The 19,673-nt window shown below is 37.1% G+C and overlaps 1 protein-coding gene across 4 annotated transcripts in view; it reads right to left on the minus strand.

Moving 5' to 3' along the window:
• LOC126915533 (FH1/FH2 domain-containing protein 3) overlaps positions 1–19,673 on the minus strand; it is a 241,471-nt gene that overhangs the window by 90,859 nt on the left and 130,939 nt on the right. The window contains exon 1 of one of the 4 annotated variants that reach the window (XM_050720278.1): positions 10,475–10,747. The exons of the other annotated variants lie outside the window; for them this stretch is intronic. Coding sequence (XP_050576235.1) covers positions 10,475–10,488 — 14 coding nt within the window. The 5' untranslated portion in view covers positions 10,489–10,747. Of the gene's footprint in view, positions 1–10,474; positions 10,748–19,673 lie in introns of those variants that run through there. 4 annotated transcript variants of the gene reach the window in all.

Raw genomic sequence — 19,673 nt, forward strand, 5'->3', positions numbered from 1 at the left:
ATAGGCAAGGAATCTTCCCTAACTTCCTTTACTTTCAAATCTGATACGATTCATTTCCTTGTAAAGTAAGAATGAAATTGCCCCAGTGAGCGTATCAAATACAGTTACACACATTAATATTCAGACGCGGCACTATCTCCGTAATTGTTGCTTTGGATCGTTTAAACCTCCTGATATTTACTTGACAACATGAACCATTTATCGTAGCTTAAAAATACGTAAAGAATTTCTGCCTACAGGCAACCTTTAGTTGTACGACAAATTTTTAACAAAACGAACGTCGTTCCATTCGTCTTATCAATTCGATGTGGTCTTCTTCTTTATAGCGCTGTATGTAAATTCAATTGACGTGTAGACACTGACCAAACAACTCTTTAGCGAAACACATCTACTCCACCTTGGCGTAAACCAGCCAATTTACAGGCAATCAGCTCGACATAAAATCCCAGTTAATTGTTTCAGCTGCCCCGCAAACCGAACAAACGTAATCCACCATTTCTCGACACTCCACAAACGTAAACTACACGCGAACAATGGAACTGCTGGAGCTGCCGAAAATCGCCCGCAACTCAATTCACGGTTCATTCTCAAATTTCTCTAGAAGTAGCGACGACCGTTGTTGCGTGCTCGATCCGGCTGGCAACGATCTCCGGTCGACTCTCGAACGAACCTCGTTGAGTTGCGGTTGCCCCGGAAAAACAAGCCGATCGTATCGCTGCCTCGGCTCCTCGAGATCGACTCGAGATTCCATGTAAATGCGATCTCACCCTCTCGACGGTGCGGCGCAGCTCGCCAGCAGCGAGTGCACCCGCGAGAGAATGAAAAGTGGCCGTGGGGAAACGTTCCCTTGCAAATGGAATGCAAAATCCTGGACGGTGTGTGTCGATGCTCGTGGGAACTTTGCCGTCCGTAAGCACGACGACGAAAGTCCCCGACGAAAGGATTTCCAATCTCCTTTAATGGCGCATTAATCGCGGACTCTGCCGAGGGAACGCAACTGGACCAGAAGAGAGAAAAGAGAGGGGAAAAAAAGAAAAAGCTACGACGATGGAGGAATCGAGGGAAACGGGTTGGGAAAGAGAAAAGAAACGAACGAAAGAAGAGGTTGGTCGCGATAACCCCCGGATCGAAGCGGTTTTCAATTGACGACGGAGCGACCGATAGTCTGCGAAGTTTCCACCCAGTACCGATTATCGATACTCTTGCGTCGAGCGACGGCTTTGCCGCGCGCCAATTTCTCTCGAGCGTTATGAAGTGGCGTTAAATAGATACGGCAGAAGCGTCTTTTTACCGGGATGAGTCGCGGAATGCTTGGACGAGATGTTAACGGTTAAGAGAGATGAGGTGAGTACACGTTGCGAGAGCTACTTCAGGTGATATTAAGACGATGTCTCTTATGGGTTTATAGTGGCCTGGAGCTGAGATTTATTGGTTCACACGTAGAAATAAGAACGGTCCCGTACGTGGAATAATCATGTTACAACATGAAATATAAGCATTTTAAGTACATAACACGTGTATGTATGTATGTAAAAGGAACCGCTATAACGATGTTAATCCAATTAGATAAGAATCAAATAAATGAGTTCTTTTCTCCCATTTTTATAAACCGTAACGTGTTCTTATAATAATAAATGTAGAAATACTTTGCCTTAGATTCTAAAAATCTGTTATTTCCTGTCTATTTCCCACAAATACTTATGTATGTCTGTTTTATAAATAGCATGCACCTATACGTACATATAATTTATTATAATCTAAAGGAAAGCGTTAGAACATATGTACATAATCCAAGGTATATCTGAGAGAAACTAAGAATACAGCTATAAGTTAGTGACTAGAAATGCTTCGTTTCAATTGTATTCTTTTTCAAAACCACTGTTGATATTTATATGTACCACTTTGCGTAATTGGCATCTAGTCTACTATCAATCCTATCCATAACAACTTTCTGTTACCATTTTTTAAGTCACGACCAATTCTGTGATTTCGCTACTCTTTTTTTTTCTTGATATTCTTTTCTTTAAATTCATCTTTAATTTATCAAACCACATCGAGTATTTTGTATAGATATATCTATATATTCGTAGTCTATACTGCATTCTTCGTAAGACGTTTAAGTGTCCTGTAACGAATAGGAAGGAAGGGAGATAGAAAATTAACTCATTCTTGTCAATAACGATCATATTCATCGGTATTTCTAGCTAGTAATAACAAAAGTAGCGTGAAGAAAGTTACTTAGAGACTAAGCACTACGTCTTAAGTTCTAGACTCTTGGAAATATAAATTAAATTCTTCATACTTCCCGAACACTTTTCCTCGCACAAACAACTGAATAAATATTATTAGTGAAACGTTAGAAATCACGAATTACAAATTAATACATTTTCGCGTCGCAATAACAAGTTCTATAATAAAAACCTTGTAATTCTTTTGTAATTTTAACAAATTAAAACAAATTAATTGTCTTTATAGAATTACAACAAGCTGCGAATTGCAAAATTATGCGCTATAACATAAAATTCGCTATTTTTAACTTATTAATTTACTAATATTATTATGTAATTGGTGGATTACTACAAAAGAAAACTAAAAGTAATTCTAACTTTCACAAGCCAGATTGCTAATAAATAAACATTTCATATATCGAACCCATTCTTTGTATAAATTTAAGTTTTAACAACAAACAATTATTGATCAACAAGTGTTTCAAATCAATACCATACATATGAAAACAAATTTCACAAAGACCACTAAATATTATGATCAATAAGTTCTACATAGTCCTGTAAGACCAAATCGTCGATACAACAATTAAACAGATCGATAAATTAACCATCCTGGACCCTATCTGTGCTTTATAAAATCGATCGAAACGGTTCAACGCCCTTGTTTCGAACTCGTAAGAAGAGAGAAGAAAGGCCGACCGGAAGCTCAAGCCACGAACAAGCCACCCAGCTATCAGGCACACGGCGTGTTCAACGAGTCGAGCATAATTTCGTTGGTGATTAAAAATGCCAAGCTGTCAAACCGCAGGCGAATACAAACTGCATGAAGCGCGCTGCGTCGTGCAGAATTACCTCGAGCAGCCAGAACTTTCGAGGATCAGGGGCTAATTGGCCTACCGGAAACTATAATGTAACTACTCGAAACTTATCGAAGGGAGAGAAATTTCCAGCAGAACGGCCTCGATATTCTAACATTTATTCCTGAAAGTTTCGAGTAACCTCTTGCTATAGTTTCAAAACGATCGGTTTGCAAAAATCTTTAGGATACCGTTGTACGATGAAAATTTCCAAATCAAGGCTGTTTCGATTAAAGTCGTAAAATTCTGTAAGTAAATTGGTAGGAAATAATAGATATTATACGATTTCTTATAATAAAATACGCTATTATTATTTGTCTCTATGCTATCATACAATACAATTTCGTTCCAGGCCATACAAGCCAATGAAATGACAACTTTTCCTGTTTAATGCCACATTTAACGAATCTGTGGAACAATCGTCATGAAAATTTCGTCGTAAATCGGCTTAAACTCGCTTCGTGCTCGCCGAGTTCCTTCATTCGCTATCTAAATTTCAGTCGAAGTTCAAGTATCTTCGAATTAAGTCTGAATCCGAGTATTTAGGTTAAACCCGAGTTAAGTGCAAGTTGGGCTAAATTTAAGCGAAACCTGAGTCACGTTCGAGGCATGTCGTAGCTCTGTTCTTGAATCAACTCGAATTTGCGGAGACCGCGAAAATCATACGTTACACCTATCGCGCGGATAATTTAAGGAACGCTGATTCAAGTACGAATTTCACTCAAAACTCAAATTAAAATTTGACTCATTGTCAGCGAGGAAAACGGTCAAAGTACAAAGAATTCTTGCGTGTGTTATTCAACAAACTTTCGACAAAATTCGACGAAGACTCTTGAACCTCGGCCAATTCGTAACCCTTTGTCACGGCGCGAACCTGCCAATTGGCCATTGCCATCCCGCTAGCCGTGTTAAACGCACGGAAATGCTATACTATTGCATGAATTAGAATCATCGAGAAAAACAACTCAGTAGACGTTACAGAAACTCGTTATGTTCTGGCAATTTTTGATATTACGTGAGCAAAGATGTTGGCTCCGTTAGATGTTAATTAGGATCACGATACTTCAAGCGACATTTACGACAGTTGGAGAGATTTATTTGGAAAATAACATATAGTTTTGTATTACGTTCTATTATTGCATACGTTATAATTCTTAGGTGAATGATATCGAAGACGATAAATGGATTGTTTTCATGCAACCGATTCTTAAAAAATATCATCTTCTAGAGCTATTTGGATTGGATGAAATAATCTGAAAATTCATTCTTCAACATTAAACGTTTCTTCGATATTAAAACGTAAAATAAAGGAAAATAAAATATGTAAATTTCTTCAGCGTTGAAGTTAAAGATTGAGAGAGATAAATGATATAAAGTCCTTCAATATTAAAAATGGAAAGATATTCAATTTTTCAGGGACGCAGTTTTTTAATCTAGAAAATTATTCAAGATATTTTTTAAGAGTAGATACATCAGGTATGCTGAAATCTTAACAACCTCACCTTTAGATTTCCAAGATAAGTTTTGACATTTTTACTTCAGAATCTCCAACTACTCTGAGTAAGCCTAGGACGCAGACCAGAAAACCAAGATAGAGTAAACTAACGCTTCATAAATTCAAAGATAAGCCATGAATTCGAATTATTTATCTCGTATCACTTGCATGATCTCCACTTCGATTACGAAACGATCACTATTCGAGTAGCTTCTCTCATTTCACTCGCTAACACGAAACTTTACGCGTCAAATTATGCAAGACAACAAAGCACTGAAATAAAGCGTTTGACAAGATCTGCCAAGAGTTAGTACTTGAAAACAAGATTCCACATTCCATTCTTTGCTCACGAGTATCGGCCTTCGTAGTGTCAGCGACTTCGTTCGACGATACGATATTAGTTCGGAAGCCCTAGATTTGTACGCAGATGCCAATAATCAGTCAGAGGACAAATTTCCTCCCATTTTCCACGAGCATTTACCATCATGCTACTATAATGGCAGAAAATATTCTCTTTTCTTTTTATAAAACTCCCATGGCAATGAATTCCGTCTATTTTTAGCTATTTTCACCCCTAAACAACTGTCTTACTTACGGACAACTTAGAAATATTCAGTACGCGAAATATCAAAAACTACCTCAACAGATTCTAGAAACAATTTTACTTGGCACAACCTGGTGCAGAACGAACCGGTCGGTTTCGAACAAGGCCATAGTCACTGATTTACACACCGTCGAACGACGAATTAATTATCGTTAGGACGAACCAGTCGGTTCAAATCCCTCGAATATCCGGAATTCACCGGCACGAACAGAGGACACGGTCGATTAACGCGCGGGAATAAATAATCGCCGGTGATGAACGAACGATTACGCAAGAATCCTAGGCCGGGCAACGCGCGTGTAAGGTCACCTCTGTCTTTCCCCTTTTCAGCCCATAAATCACTTAGGAATTAATCCCTCTAATTGGTACGGCGGTATTTAAATCGACGACGCTCGGTCGCTACCGTGGACGAGGAGAATGCGGACGTGCGTGGAAAACGCGCGCACACGCGTCTGCCCCCGAGCACCGAGGACATGTTTTTACGCGGTCGATTTAATTCCCTCGTTTATAATTAGTCGACGTTTCCCGGTCGACACCACCAGCTGGATTCTGGGATCGTCAACGGCGATAATTCCAGCTTTCAGCGTATCATCCGCAGATGGAAATATTTATTGCGAAAGATAAAGTTAAGGTAAGGATGATCGTGCGATGTAGGAAGATGTTTGTGGCTTTGGTTTGTGGCTCTTGTCGAAGGAAGGAAAGAATGATTTCGGAGAAAATGATTTACGAGCTTCTCCGAAACATTCGTACAGAATTTCTATGGTTTTTTGTTAATTAGCGAGGAAGATTAATCGTTCGTAGGTAAACTAGGTCATTCAGAAGATGAACAATTTACTCCGTTACCTACCTACATCGTTTAAATTCTGAAACTCCTAAATCTCAAACACAGAGTACTTGACGAATTTGTCATCGAATTCTCGCTATTTCACAAGTAGTAAAAAAATGTTTCTAGTTTCTGATGAATTTTACAGAGAATCTTTGAAAGATATGATGGAACTTTTAAAATTTAATTGCCACGTGCACACGACCAGAGCCGAGTACCACGAGTATCGATTCGAACGCCGGCTCAATGACAATTCACGTCAATTTAAGTCGTTGGTGACGAACGAAACGCGACGGTGATACGTGAAAAGATTTCCAGCTCGTTCAAAAGCAACAATCACGGCGGATTGGAATCGAATAATGGACGATCGAAGTAGAAACGGGCGGCGCTGGGGTTTTCTTTTGCACTTGATCGCCTCGTGATCGCGTTGAAAAGAATCGAACGCTAGAAAATGGCGATTCCCGTAGATTTATGCTTGCACAGACGCTATTCCCTGTCGTCTCGCCACGTATTATTAACTTTCGAGGATTCGCTTCATGATAATTAAATTTACTCTTCCGAGCCAACTTTTTATTATCATTTTCTCATTAGTAGAAAGCTGACCTGGATCTTTTCGCACAATCACTTACTAACTAATAATATTGTATTAATGAATCGACTAGTTAGAAATTACAAGTTAAGTATAGACTTTTCTTTCGTAAATTTCACAATTTTACCTTCCAAACAGTTTCAACTTGAAAAAATTCGCATTACTCTTCGACAGCGCAAAACTTCCTTTTATCCAGCAACGATCTTTCGGCAATCAAATCTTAGAATGACAAAAAGTATGTATGCACTTCCGCATCGATACGAAACAGACATTAATATTCATTACCTGTCGCAAAACTCATCATCGCGATTGAGTTTTCAAGCACAGCGTAATTGTTGTCACTGTTACCTCGGACAAACCCGATGGTACCCGGTAGTCCTTTCTGCATTCGATTCATCGTTCGATCATCAGGATTCAACGGATAGCGCGGCTACCTGATCGATGATCGATCGACGCGTGCTCGTGATGGCACGCTTCCGTTCCGTTTTCGACGACGTTGCAGAAAACCTGACATTCGTACGACTTCGGCGAATCTCATGAAAAACGAGGAACGAATAATACTGTTCGTCGAGTTTTCGAAGAGTCGAGTCACGGTTCGTGATCGACGATACACACGCGAGTGAAAGTCAAGGAACGAACAATCGTGGCCGGGTGTCATCGAATCGTGAACCGTTTCGTGATTACGAGTATCGTCAAGTTTCGGCTCGGAGGGTTGACACAATGGGAACTTTCCTTTCGAAACGATCTTGCTGCTTTCTTAGCTTGTTTATGGTGCGATATGAGGTCCTTTTTCGAATATAAGTTGCTCCGATGTATAGGTGTATATAGGGTTTGGCAAGAGGTGAAAGCTTGGGAACAATGTTCAGAAAAATATATTCGAGAAAATATTTAAAGATTGTCGAATAGGTACTTTATTGTTTAGTATCTACAAAATCATCAAGGTATATTTTGAAGAATGTTTTCGCATCGTCAAATTATGGGGCAAATGTAAATCTAAAATTTATATACAATGATGTACTTGTAAAAAGAGATAATGTACTTTTAAAAACTAAATACGTACGTAGTTATACGTCGATCGAGAAAATATTTTTTATATTCTGGTTCATATTCTATATTATATGGCGTAATTAAATACCTTTAATTCCTAAAAAATATTCTATCTAAAATATTGCAATGTATCTTTGATACATTGACAAAATGATATGAAAGTTTTTTTATTTACATCCCTCGATACCTTTGCATGTAGCATACGCAACTTTGTCGCGTTATTTCTATATTTCATCCTTAATAAACCAAGATTCTTTACGTAAAATTTACTAAATATCTTGACAACAATTCCAATAAAAGGAAATAAAAAGATACTCAAAGATTTTATCTGAAGCGATCGACTTTCCCCGACTAGTCCGATAAAAAGAGCGTGACACAAGAGAGAGAAAAAGAGAAAGAGAGTACTCTCTAAATCAAAACTGTCAGTCGGTTGCTCGTATTATATCCATCATATCGAACGCAGGAAAATGATCGATCCGTCCCATTCAGGAACGTTTCGGTCGATCGACTGAAAGTCACGGAAACCGGGCCAGGGAGCAAATTCCAAATCGGTTGAAACTAGTTACGCCGCTTCTTGGCAAGAAAAATGTAGCCTCGATTCCTCTAAATAAACTTTTCACGGACGAAAGAAGGAAAGTACAATTCCAAGAAATAATTTCACTGGCGATAATTTTTCGACCTTAAAGCTCCCTTGCCCAATGATTTATCAACTGGTAATATTATTGAATCGATAAGCGACAAATAGTAAGCTACAGATTTTTGTTTTACAACTTTGGAATTCCATACTGCATGGGATGATCAAGTAACTGTCAACTTATATCATCTTTCGTCTTTTATAATTTTGTAATTTTACGTCAAGTAAGATAATTGGACGCCGTGAAATTTGTAAAAGTTTTATTATTCGACTTCTTTCGATTATATAAGAAAATCTACTGGTATTAACAATTTCTAACTTGACAAATTTCGCTAATGGTAAACTACGCCTCATAACTGTAACATCACTGAAAAATCTTCAACTTCTATACCTTCTGATATTACTTTTATTATTGTTGTACTATACAAAAAAGATATATAAATTATGCTCAGAAAATTATGCAAAGAATAAAATTGGCGTTTATTGGCGATTATTCCGTGATCATAGAACCAGCGTAGCAGAATATTTTATTATACAAAAAATGAGTTCCATACAGAATAAAATAATATTATAACGATAACTTTCATAGATTGAACTATTCTGTTTCCCAGACTTCTTTCTTCTCGCGTTCTATCCTATATCTCTGTATAAGAATTACAAAATTAGAGTGATCGTGTAGTTGCGAGCACCGGTATATTAATTGAATTGCACAAGAGAAGCCCTGGCCAACGAAACGGGATTAAAATGATCGAAGAGCGTTGATCTCGATACTCGCGAAGAATTCGTTGAAGCACCTCGATCGATCTCATCCGAGATGCCCCTCCGACGTGACCATTCGCCCGTTCGTTCCAATTATTCAAATGCACCCTTGCACCTGTTGCATGGCAGATGAGGCTGCGCCGCGTTTCGCGCCGCCGAGCCGTTTCGCCCCCGCGCGCTTTCCGAATAATTGCCGTGGATGCGGCCGGAAATATTTCACGCACGGACTCCGTGGGAATTCCGTTCGACGATCTTTAGCGTATCGACTAGCCGGAGGCATATTTTTGTTATGGAATTTTGGAGTAGTTCGATGGAGCGGTAGATCTTCGCGATGGTTTATGATATAGAGATGTTTTTGTTATGGAAGTGGAAGTTGGAACAGTATGGATTAATAGTAGATTTAAGTCAATATACAGAGTGGCCCAGCTAGATGGAATCGCCTAAATATTTGCCTTATTTATCGTTGGTCTTGGAATCTCGTAAGAATATTAGCTCGAGAAAAATGTCTTTCTAACATTACTCGCGTCCCTTGAAATAGCGTGACTATGTCCTGAGAAATTTTGCCATACAATAATAAATAAGACGTATAATTCGGTGATTCGATTTAGCTGAGCCAGTCCGCGCACTGTGTTGATTTTAAACGTTAAATCGCTTTAGTCGAATTAGTCGCTCAGGATACGTAAATTTATTTATCTTGTTGCTCTGGATATGAAGTTATTAGACTGATCAATAGTTGAATATTCTAAGAAATGTTTTATACATATATACGTAGGTATCAGTAGTTGAACTACTAGAATATTCGCTGTTGCCAACACGAGTAATTCGGAATGAAGCGCATGCTTCGAAACGTAAGAACAAAATTACAGAACGTAGGTGTCGAACAATTTATATATGTAGCGTTGTAAAACCAATAAAAAGCAAAAAAATCTCCTTAATATTTTAGAATATCCATTAACGCAAGTAGATAATTCTATGCGGCAAAGTGTATCATGAATTAATTCTCATTACATAATCCTAGCTAAGTGATTCCGCATCAAAAATTCAACAGTACCTTGCAACTTCATTCTTACAGAGAACCTAGCATTTTCCGGAACCACTTAACTCGATCTTCTCATTAAGAAAAGAAACAATAACCCAGTTTAAGTTTTGCAATTACCTGAACGTTAATTTTACAAAAAAAGTGTAAATCCTATCTTTTTTTTTTTCACGATACGATATGAACGCAAATGTTAGATCAAGGCATATCCGACAAAGACTAAACCGTCGACAAAGTAACACAGTAACTACTTATTAATTCATTCTGGAAGCACAAGTCTCTCGTGAACTCGAGACATCGGGCAAACTTTCCAATCAAGCAGAAACATCCTATCGCCTAACCCGGCGATATATCCATCAAACTGATCAAACAATGTCAGCACAACGATCCAGAATAATTTACCAGTAAGGTGGCATCCCGTGGTTGCAGTTTCATGTCCTCGAAGTAACCCAAACGCAGCGGTGCACTCAGCTGGATCACTGTTACTCAATCACGGCGTACACTGTGCACAGATTTCCAAAGCATCACCGTTCGAAGGACAGATAAGAATAAGGACGAGCGAAGAGAAAACACAAGAGCACGATCACGTCCTCGCTGAAGGAGAGAGAACACTCGCGACGTCCTCGAGGTCTAGGCAACGACTGGCTGCTACCAAGATGGTCTGTTGCCGGCCTGGTCCCCGCGTTCGCCACAATAGAAACTGGTGGGAGATCAAAACGCTGACTGGCCGCTAATGCACGCGTATATACACTACACGCGTTGCTCGCGCGCTACACGACGTCTGTTCGTCGGTGCACGCGTGCATTCCCGAGGAGAAGGAACAAGAGAATGCAACCATGGTTTGATGCACGTGTGGGTCGTTCGCGGAAAATCTAGCTGGAGGAGGCTTGGTCGGTGAACGAATGCCAGTTTGCCAAAAGTGTAAGTGGACACGCGATTGCGTAACAGGATAACGGTGTGCTACGATGAATGAATAAGTCGAGGCGTAACGAAGCACTAATGAATCGATTCACGGAACGCCGCTACCAGTTGAGTCGTGTGTGGGTATATCGTGGCGATGGAGTAAGGGCGCTCGAGGTGCACTTTGTGTGCTTCAGAGACGAGAGTTTGCGCTCGATGGGCGGCATTCGGGAAATTGAGAAGCTTGTAATTAGACTACGATTGTTTATGTATTTTTAGGAAACTTAAAGATGCTAAAGCTCGCAGGACGTATACGTAATACGCAATAGTGTACGAAATATTTATAGAAGTATTTATAGTACAGAATCTTAAGATCTTAATTTAAAACGTCGAATTTTTGGAGCTAACAACACGTGAAATTGAAGCTTCCGAAATTTCTGTCATCCGGTTCTCGAAATTATCGAGGTTTTATAAACTTTTATAAACTCGAAGATCGATCGATGAATTTCTTCCAAATGTCTTATTCTAGCATTTAAATAAGTTGAATCACGATCAGAGTCTTTGCTTCAAGAACATTATTCTTCCCAATCCTTCTTAATCGATGTTTAAATCTAAGCAACGTTTCACGCTCACGTTTACTATTCACTTCTCACCTTCGTATCGACATATACAGCTTTCTCCACGAATGCATCGCATCTATAGCATCTGTATCATGCGCACAGAGAATATGGGGACATAATATAAACGTGCGTATTCGCGCGAACGCGACGCCGGTGTGGCAGCGTTTAATTTACTTAACACGGATATGCAACGCAGTCTGTGGTATCGTCCACGCTCCAGTAATTACGCATGCAATTTCACTGCAAGGCCCTTAGGGCACGTCGAGGTCGAGCGATCTCTCGGCGCCAACTCCCCAACAATTTCGCTTTTCGAATCGAGACCAGGCCGGCATTGATCGAGCATAAAACATCGTCCATGCTTCTCGACCGTATGCAGGCCTGACTGAAGCAGGAATATAAATGTAGGAACAAGCGACGACCGGTTGCAATTTATGGTCGTCAAAAATTGATTCGATCGCCGACCCAGTTTTCTAAAATTCTGACTATGAAGTCTGTAATGAAAGATTGTTTTCCGTAAAATCGATCGTCTGTTTAATAAAGATGATCTTCCTGGTTCTAAATTTTTATCAAGTTTAAGTGTTATAAATAACGTGCGAATAATTGTGATTCTTGTGCTTTATAAAGTTAATAAGCCATTTCTAAAAGATATGCAAATTTCTTATTTTTATTCGATGGCTTTTATTATCAATATATTCAGCAATCGTTTGCTTATGATATCTATTAGATTTATTCGTCTACGATACGATGAATGGAATTCAGCAATCGTTAACTTGCTGAATACCGATATCTGTTACGATTATTATCAGTTTGTAATATAATTCTATGATTTGCAATTGTATCAGTTTCAACAAGTATTTTTCACGAACATAGGTTTTAAAATAAGATTGTACTTCAGTCAAGAATGATTTGTTTAAGAATTTTATGGTTCGTTAAAGAAGGATGTATCTGGTGTCCTATTTGGTAAGAAAGGGTGAACGTATGTGTGTAAATGTATTCGAACCACTGATTTTCTCGAGCTATTTTCTGTTGCGTAAGTCGCAGTAATCTATGCTACACGCACCAATTTAATCTTGCGTGGCTGATGACAGATATACGCACCACAAGAACATATATTATTTAATAGCGATACTTTGGTTGGAATGGTGCAATTAATTTCTAACAGAGTATTTTTATCTTTTGAAGAAACAGGATTAGTGAAAGATATGTTGCTATTATTCTACCGTTAAAAATTAATGAAAAAATAAATTGTGTGTCTTGGAAATGAACTTTTTGAAATGTTTTCGTAAAACGTAAAAAAAGTTTTTCGTAATTTCCGCTGTCGACGATGAATATCAATTTAAAAAAAAGAAATATCATATTCATTATATTAATGATGCTTATTAGATTTTTTGCGAGGATTATTTTAAGGCTGATATTAGAAAATCCCAAGAGTACGCTGCTTTTACGCTTAATGTCTCTTCGACGTGGTTAATAAGGAATAAGACTGTTGGAATCGAGTTTGAAAACGATAAAGATATTGCGACGTAAAACGGAAAACTCGGGAACTTTGGTAAAAATTGGTTTGTTACAACGCGTTTCCTTCTTGCAAACAGACGAAGCAAACAATTCCCCGTAAGATTAATAAACTAAGAAACTTCTTGTAAGTTGTTAGCTCAGTCTCATTTCGTGGCAGATCGTTTAAGAGATGAGTGTTTTCTCGAAAAATTGTTCTGTAATTGAAAGATTGAGGAGTCGGGTAATGTAAGTCCGAAGACCAAACTTTTTAAACTTCCAAGATATTGAATATCACGAATTCTCTGAAGGGAAATTCCAGTCACTCTGCAGACATAAATGTCAAAGAAATATTTAATGAAAAGCAAGCAGCAATTCTCTTTATTCTGATAATAAAAATAATTAAAAGAAACAAAAAGAAAGATACCAAAACAAACTGTTGAATATCTTCTTCAGGGTCGAAATTCCATAATAGTGTACGAATATTATATAAAAGTATAAATTAAAACAATGTCGTGATATTTCTAAAGAAAATTCAAGTCATCTTGCAAACACAATGTTAAATAAATACACAAAGAAAGATAGTAAGAATCTTTCACGCTTTAATAATAATTCGAAAATAAAAAAAAAAAGAAGATACAAAGGAATGTCTATAAAACTAAAATCCATTTCCAGTTACAAACTAATAAACTCGAACATATTTCCGCAACTATAAATTAAGCAGTTTAATTGAAGACGTTTAAACGAAGCGTCTGTTGCAAAGAAAACATAGAATACTCTACACACTGTAAAGGAACGAAATCGTATAGCGATATTATAGCTCTGTATGAATATTAGATCCTAAATGCCGTTCTACAAATCGAGAAAATCAAAGGAAACTCATTAGCATCCGTGTCTTAACAGGATTATTCTTAACACTGTTACAAATGCCTTTGAAGAAAGGTTTAGCGCAGCAAGGCGCTAACGTATCCTCTACCATTAAGAGAATGCCGTTTATTTTTAAATCTTTGTTTAAGAAAGAGGAATTCTATAGGTATAACGATACGAATTATCAGTAACGTGCCTAATCTTACAAACTGGCAACGGGTAGTCAATAATTACCATGAAAGTGCATCATTACGTACGACGATCGATCGTGACAAACAACGATACCGTGTAATATGCAACATTTACTGTTACTGCTTCCTCAATTTACGGCTGCCTGATAATTACATCCGTATTATTCATACCTACGCACCTCGTCGCAGCTAAACCTTAGAAAATGAAACCATTATCGCTTTCGTGCCATCGCTTTGAATGTTACTTCATAGTAAGCTATGATCCAGCTACGTATTAGTTATTTTGAAGAATATGGGGCTGCAATGCCATTCCATATAATTGTGGTACTCGTATGACACAGTCGGACGATTATTACCGCGTTATCGTATAATGCGATTGCGAAATTGCTTTAGAAAAGACGTCTGTGTGACAGTAGATGTTAGAGGTGCAAAACCAGTATTTTGTCGTTGTTCTGCCGTGTTCGCCTTCTATGTTTTGTTGCAAACTTGGCTCATTTGTAACACGTAAATGTGTGCATTTAGGAAGTAGTTCGAAAATCAAAGTTATACATTTACCTCTGTACAACCAGCAAGACTTTATATATACTGACTATACAGAATTAATTGTGTTACTTCAAAGAGGGATTTATCTTAGTTTTTGCACCGTGGATACCGTAACTGGAATTCGTATCACGCGAAACATATCTTTCATTTTATAATTGGAAAATGTTGAACAGAAATAAAATATCGGAAAAAGATACTGAAAGTATTACAACTTATAATTCAAGTGGTCTTTATAAAACAACGATGCCGATCATTTATTCGAACTATATTTAATTCCATACTTGGGTGAAATAGATTCAACAAATACGTGGCTCTATGTAGTTATTTTGATTTAGATTATACCAAACTGCATTAATAATAGAATCTATCGCACCTCAACAGTCTACTTCAGATCTTGTGAAGATATAAATAAACTTTATTTCCGTGAATATTCCGTGAATCTGTGTTGCTTCTATATCTCTGGTGACGTCGAATTTCCGCGATTCAACGTTTCCTCCTTTAGTAGAATATTCACTTGAAAATCGTGTCGAAAAATATTTTACGAGAACATGGTCAGCAGACGATTCAACGGATCTAGTTAGATCTAAAAGAAAGTTAAATTTCGCGTAAAAATATTTTCCGTCCTGTTCACGGATTCACACTGAACTAATTCATTTTACTTTCAGCGTAATAATGCTTCAACATATTCTACATTTCAAGAGGAAATTACGTTATACAGTAATATCGTTTACTACAAATTTACTTGTGAATTGCAATTCCACTGTTAAAAGCTTTCTTTCTACATTCCAGATACATAGTCTCATTTCCTTAATAATCTTAATGTAGAGAATCCCAAATGACTTTGTACTTAACAAGATATTACCGCAGAACGGAAGAACACACAAAATTAATTACAAATAAAAACTACCCAGGAAAAATTGTATAAATTCATTTTTGTTAATTTTATCACTCTTATGCCAATTAGTGGCTGAAGAAAATTATCGTAATATAAAGTAGTTGAAGAAGGAAATAACGTAATAAATTCGAAGATACAAACCTTTAAAAAATAGATAATAGGTTCTAGAGTAGAATATTTTCTAAAAAATTGACGGTATTAGCTTAATTATTATATTAATTTAACTTAATTAAAATTACACCGCATAATTGCCGTTATCAATATCTTTTAATCGTTCAGAAAGTCTACGAAGGTAAATTTATCAGATTGATGCATAGTTTCGGAGTAGAATTTATCAACGACGTATTGAATTCTAAAGAAATGATAATTTTTTCGTTATAATCGTTTTCATTAACAAATTATATCCAGATAAATAGATGTTCTATTCGATTTCGAAAACTTGTCAAGAAGAAAGAAGAAGGACAAAAACCAAGGGACACTCGAATCTAATTACAGTTCCCAAACTCACCAAACGGCATCTCCATAAATCACAAGGTTTATCTCTTTATTCACCTGGCTGCGAGTCACATTAATTTTCCTGCGATCTCGAAGAACACGCTTACACCAACTATTTTAATGTATTTTCAAATTACCTTTTTTCCAAATATTTCGTTCAAATAAGATCAAACTTGAATGGAATAACTTGTACTCGTGCATCTCCTTTTATTTTATTTTTAGATTCGGTGAAAGGACAAATGCCACAGACCATTCACTGTGGCCAGCCGGATGTTTCTGGATAGAACAAATCGTTAATCTTCGGTTGTTAGCTAAAATGGCGCGATACGTATCTCAGAGTCTCTGTTGCAGACGGGTGATTCGTTTAGAGTTTAGAGTACGGGTTTCATAACGATTTCTTGTGACATTTAATGCAGCCGAAACTTTTGTTATGCCCAGCTTTTCCCTGCACAATAAATATTTAGTCTAAGAGTGTTTCTGGATCGAAGAGTCAGTGGGTACAAAGACACAAAGCGCAGTTAAGAAAAAATAAGGAAACTGGTTGACATATCAAAACGAGATAGGATTAGATACTCTATCGCGTCTTTATCGAATATTATCAAATATTTCTATTGGTAATTAACTTTTCGGTAAGATTCGGTATGTTAAGATATATTTCTGCAGATGTAAAGCATATGTTCATAGAAAAAATATCTAAAAGTAAGAATGTTGCAATTATTTTCTTTAGAGATAATAGAACGTATCTACGCTTGGAAATAGCTGTGGCAAAGATCACATTCAACTACGTGAAATTTGGAGTCAAAGCGCAAGCTTGAAGTAACGATTATAGTGGCGCGAACGTTGCTAAACAGTAAGCTTTGAAATTCTCGCAACTCAATCGCTAATGTAGATGCAACACAGATTTAATTAGAGATAAATCCAGTGCAGTTAGTTAGCGATTTGTGAATTATATGACCGAACAGATATATAGCAGAGAAATTCTGTTTCACACCCGGAGATATTGACACGAGCGCGACGTCTGAAAGTAATTATAATTAGTCTTGAACAGATTTAGCTGCACTTTGATGGGCGACAGATTTGTTTTCTTTTTGGATAACCGAAAATTTATTTGCACATTTTATCACGTGATTTATGTATATGCAATTTCCTATGCAATTGAAGACGATTGTTCGTTTTTAGTGGATGTTGTAAAAATATTCAGCTATGGCACATATACCATAATAAAATGTAATTATCTAAAAGTTAACTTTGAATTATTTCATTTAGAACCTGGAAAAAGTGTCAAATGTTAAACAATTAATCAAGTTTCTTGTTAAATTGATGTTGATTACTGTGAGTAATTTTCTAAGACGTTAAGTGAATATTTCTAACGAGATATTTTGTTAGCTACTATTAGCCAGGGCTCTATTAGATATTTTTTGCTCCTTAACTCTTTTAATTCGTCGTTTTTTTTCCCAGCTCTTCCCAGGAAACTTTACGTTTTGATCTTATTTTGGACGCAGTCCCAGAGTCGACTGCGCCTTTTCCCTTCATTGTTTTTGATAATTTACCGCTTCAACGTCGACGCCCCGCCGTTCTTTCGTTCACAAAAGGCGATTACACTTTAGAGCTCGTGTCAAACTTCTTTTGTGTTCCTGAAAAGAGGTTCCCACGTAACGTGCAGCACGCGGTAACGCGTGAATTATTGTAAAGTACAGAGCTTATTCTTAACATTCTACCGGGACAATACATCGCGTTGACAAATAAATCATTCTAACTGGATGGACGTGCAAATAAATTCCATCGATAATTCTAGCTTAATATTATTCGAATAAAATTCGAACGAAAGAAACCAATAATATTTTGTTCCATCTGATTTATTTTTCAGATATTAATATTGATAAATATTGTCGTTTTTTTTTAATTCACACGCTACTTAAACTAAAATTTGTAATACACTTTTTAATAATTTTGATCGAAAGGATGAGAATTTAATGAAATCTTAATTTATGATATTTGGCTAATTTCTATAACGTCGTTAGCGCTCGACGAAATAAATTAACAGAGAAATAATTACCGTCTTAATTTTTGTACTTGATTGAACGTTTTAGTTGTTTCTCTGAACCTCCTTTAGAAAGCTGGTGTGAAGTGAAATCTCAATTTAAATAAATTACGCAAGCTACTGCGTACTCTTCCAAGGACATTATTTATCGAAAACAACAGCGTTTCCTCGAATCCAAACAAAATCAATTCTGCTTCGTTTTCAACGAATCACTTGGGACAAAGTCGGGAAAATTGCGCGGTTCTATTCGATCTTTCAAAGATCCCTTTCTTCAGAGCTGTCTGAGATAAACGAGACACTTTAGAAGGTGATTCTCCAGAAATTGTCGCGCTGTTAAGGTTTGTCGTCTAACGGAGTTTATAACATGATCGAGACGAAACACGCTAGTTTTTTAATTGAACTATATAATTTTATTGCATCCGTTTGATCGTACTAAATGAATTTTCGAAGAAAGAACAATTTTTGAAACTGTCGGTGTTTACATTTCCAACAGCGAACAAGGATATCGTAAATTTAAGAGTTTTCGGGAGAAATGAAGCGGATAAAAATTGAGATATTTCTGGGACATTATTCGAGAATAATGTTCAATACAATTTATAATAGTTATTCTTCTGTTTGCAAATTTTTCTGCTACAATAAAAACATCTTTCGACCTATTTAATTTTGCTTGTGAAATGAACGAAAAGAAGCGTATTAAAAGCAACTTTCTTCATACTTTTCATTGTTTGCATACAATGGGAAGGAAAATATTTGAGTTTCGAAAGTTAATAATCCTCTTTGAGAACTCACTAATCCAATAACACGAAGCAGAATAATTATTTTAGATATTCTAAAATTCAACGATTTTTCACTTATCAAATTTGTTATCTTCCTTTTCTTAGAATTCGCATTTAATTCTTGCATTGCATTCTTAAAACGAATAAAACGTAATCGAGGTAAAAGACGCTAAATTACGCTCGTTCGAACGACATTCGAAAATTACTATCGGCATAAATTAACGTTGTATCTTGAAATTTCCCGTTGAAAAATCGCAGAATCGTGGTCGTTTAATAAATTGTCCAAAGATCAGACGATTATTCGCGTAGCTTCGATAATTACTGTTCGAAGGCACGCCATTATCAATATACCAAAGCTTATTTTTCGGTGGGGTGTCAGTCGAGGAGGCGCGTCGAACCGGAAATTAATCGACGCCGTTACGCACTAGCGGTAACTAATACAGCGACAATTAATCACTTGACAGCTGTAATCCCTGGTATCGATACATCCGTGGCCTGACCTGATCCATAAATTACAGTCCTCTGTATTGTGCGTCTTTCCTCTCGATACAAAAATGAAAAATATTGTAATCAGAGATCGAGGTCTCCTTTGTTAGATTTCCTTTTGCTGATTCGACGAAGGGACAATTAATGGAGTGCATGATCGCCAATAAAATCGAATACAGGTCGCACGATCAAGATCTTTGATCTCGAAAGCCGGAGGAACGCGAGAAACTTCTCGGTATTGCTTTTCCTTTTTCATTTTTCCTGGCTGACATTTTTCTTTGACTTCCGCAGTATGT

Source organism: Bombus affinis, chromosome 4 (assembly GCF_024516045.1).
Source record: "Bombus affinis isolate iyBomAffi1 chromosome 4, iyBomAffi1.2, whole genome shotgun sequence".
NCBI lineage: Eukaryota > Metazoa > Arthropoda > Insecta > Hymenoptera > Apidae > Bombus > Bombus affinis.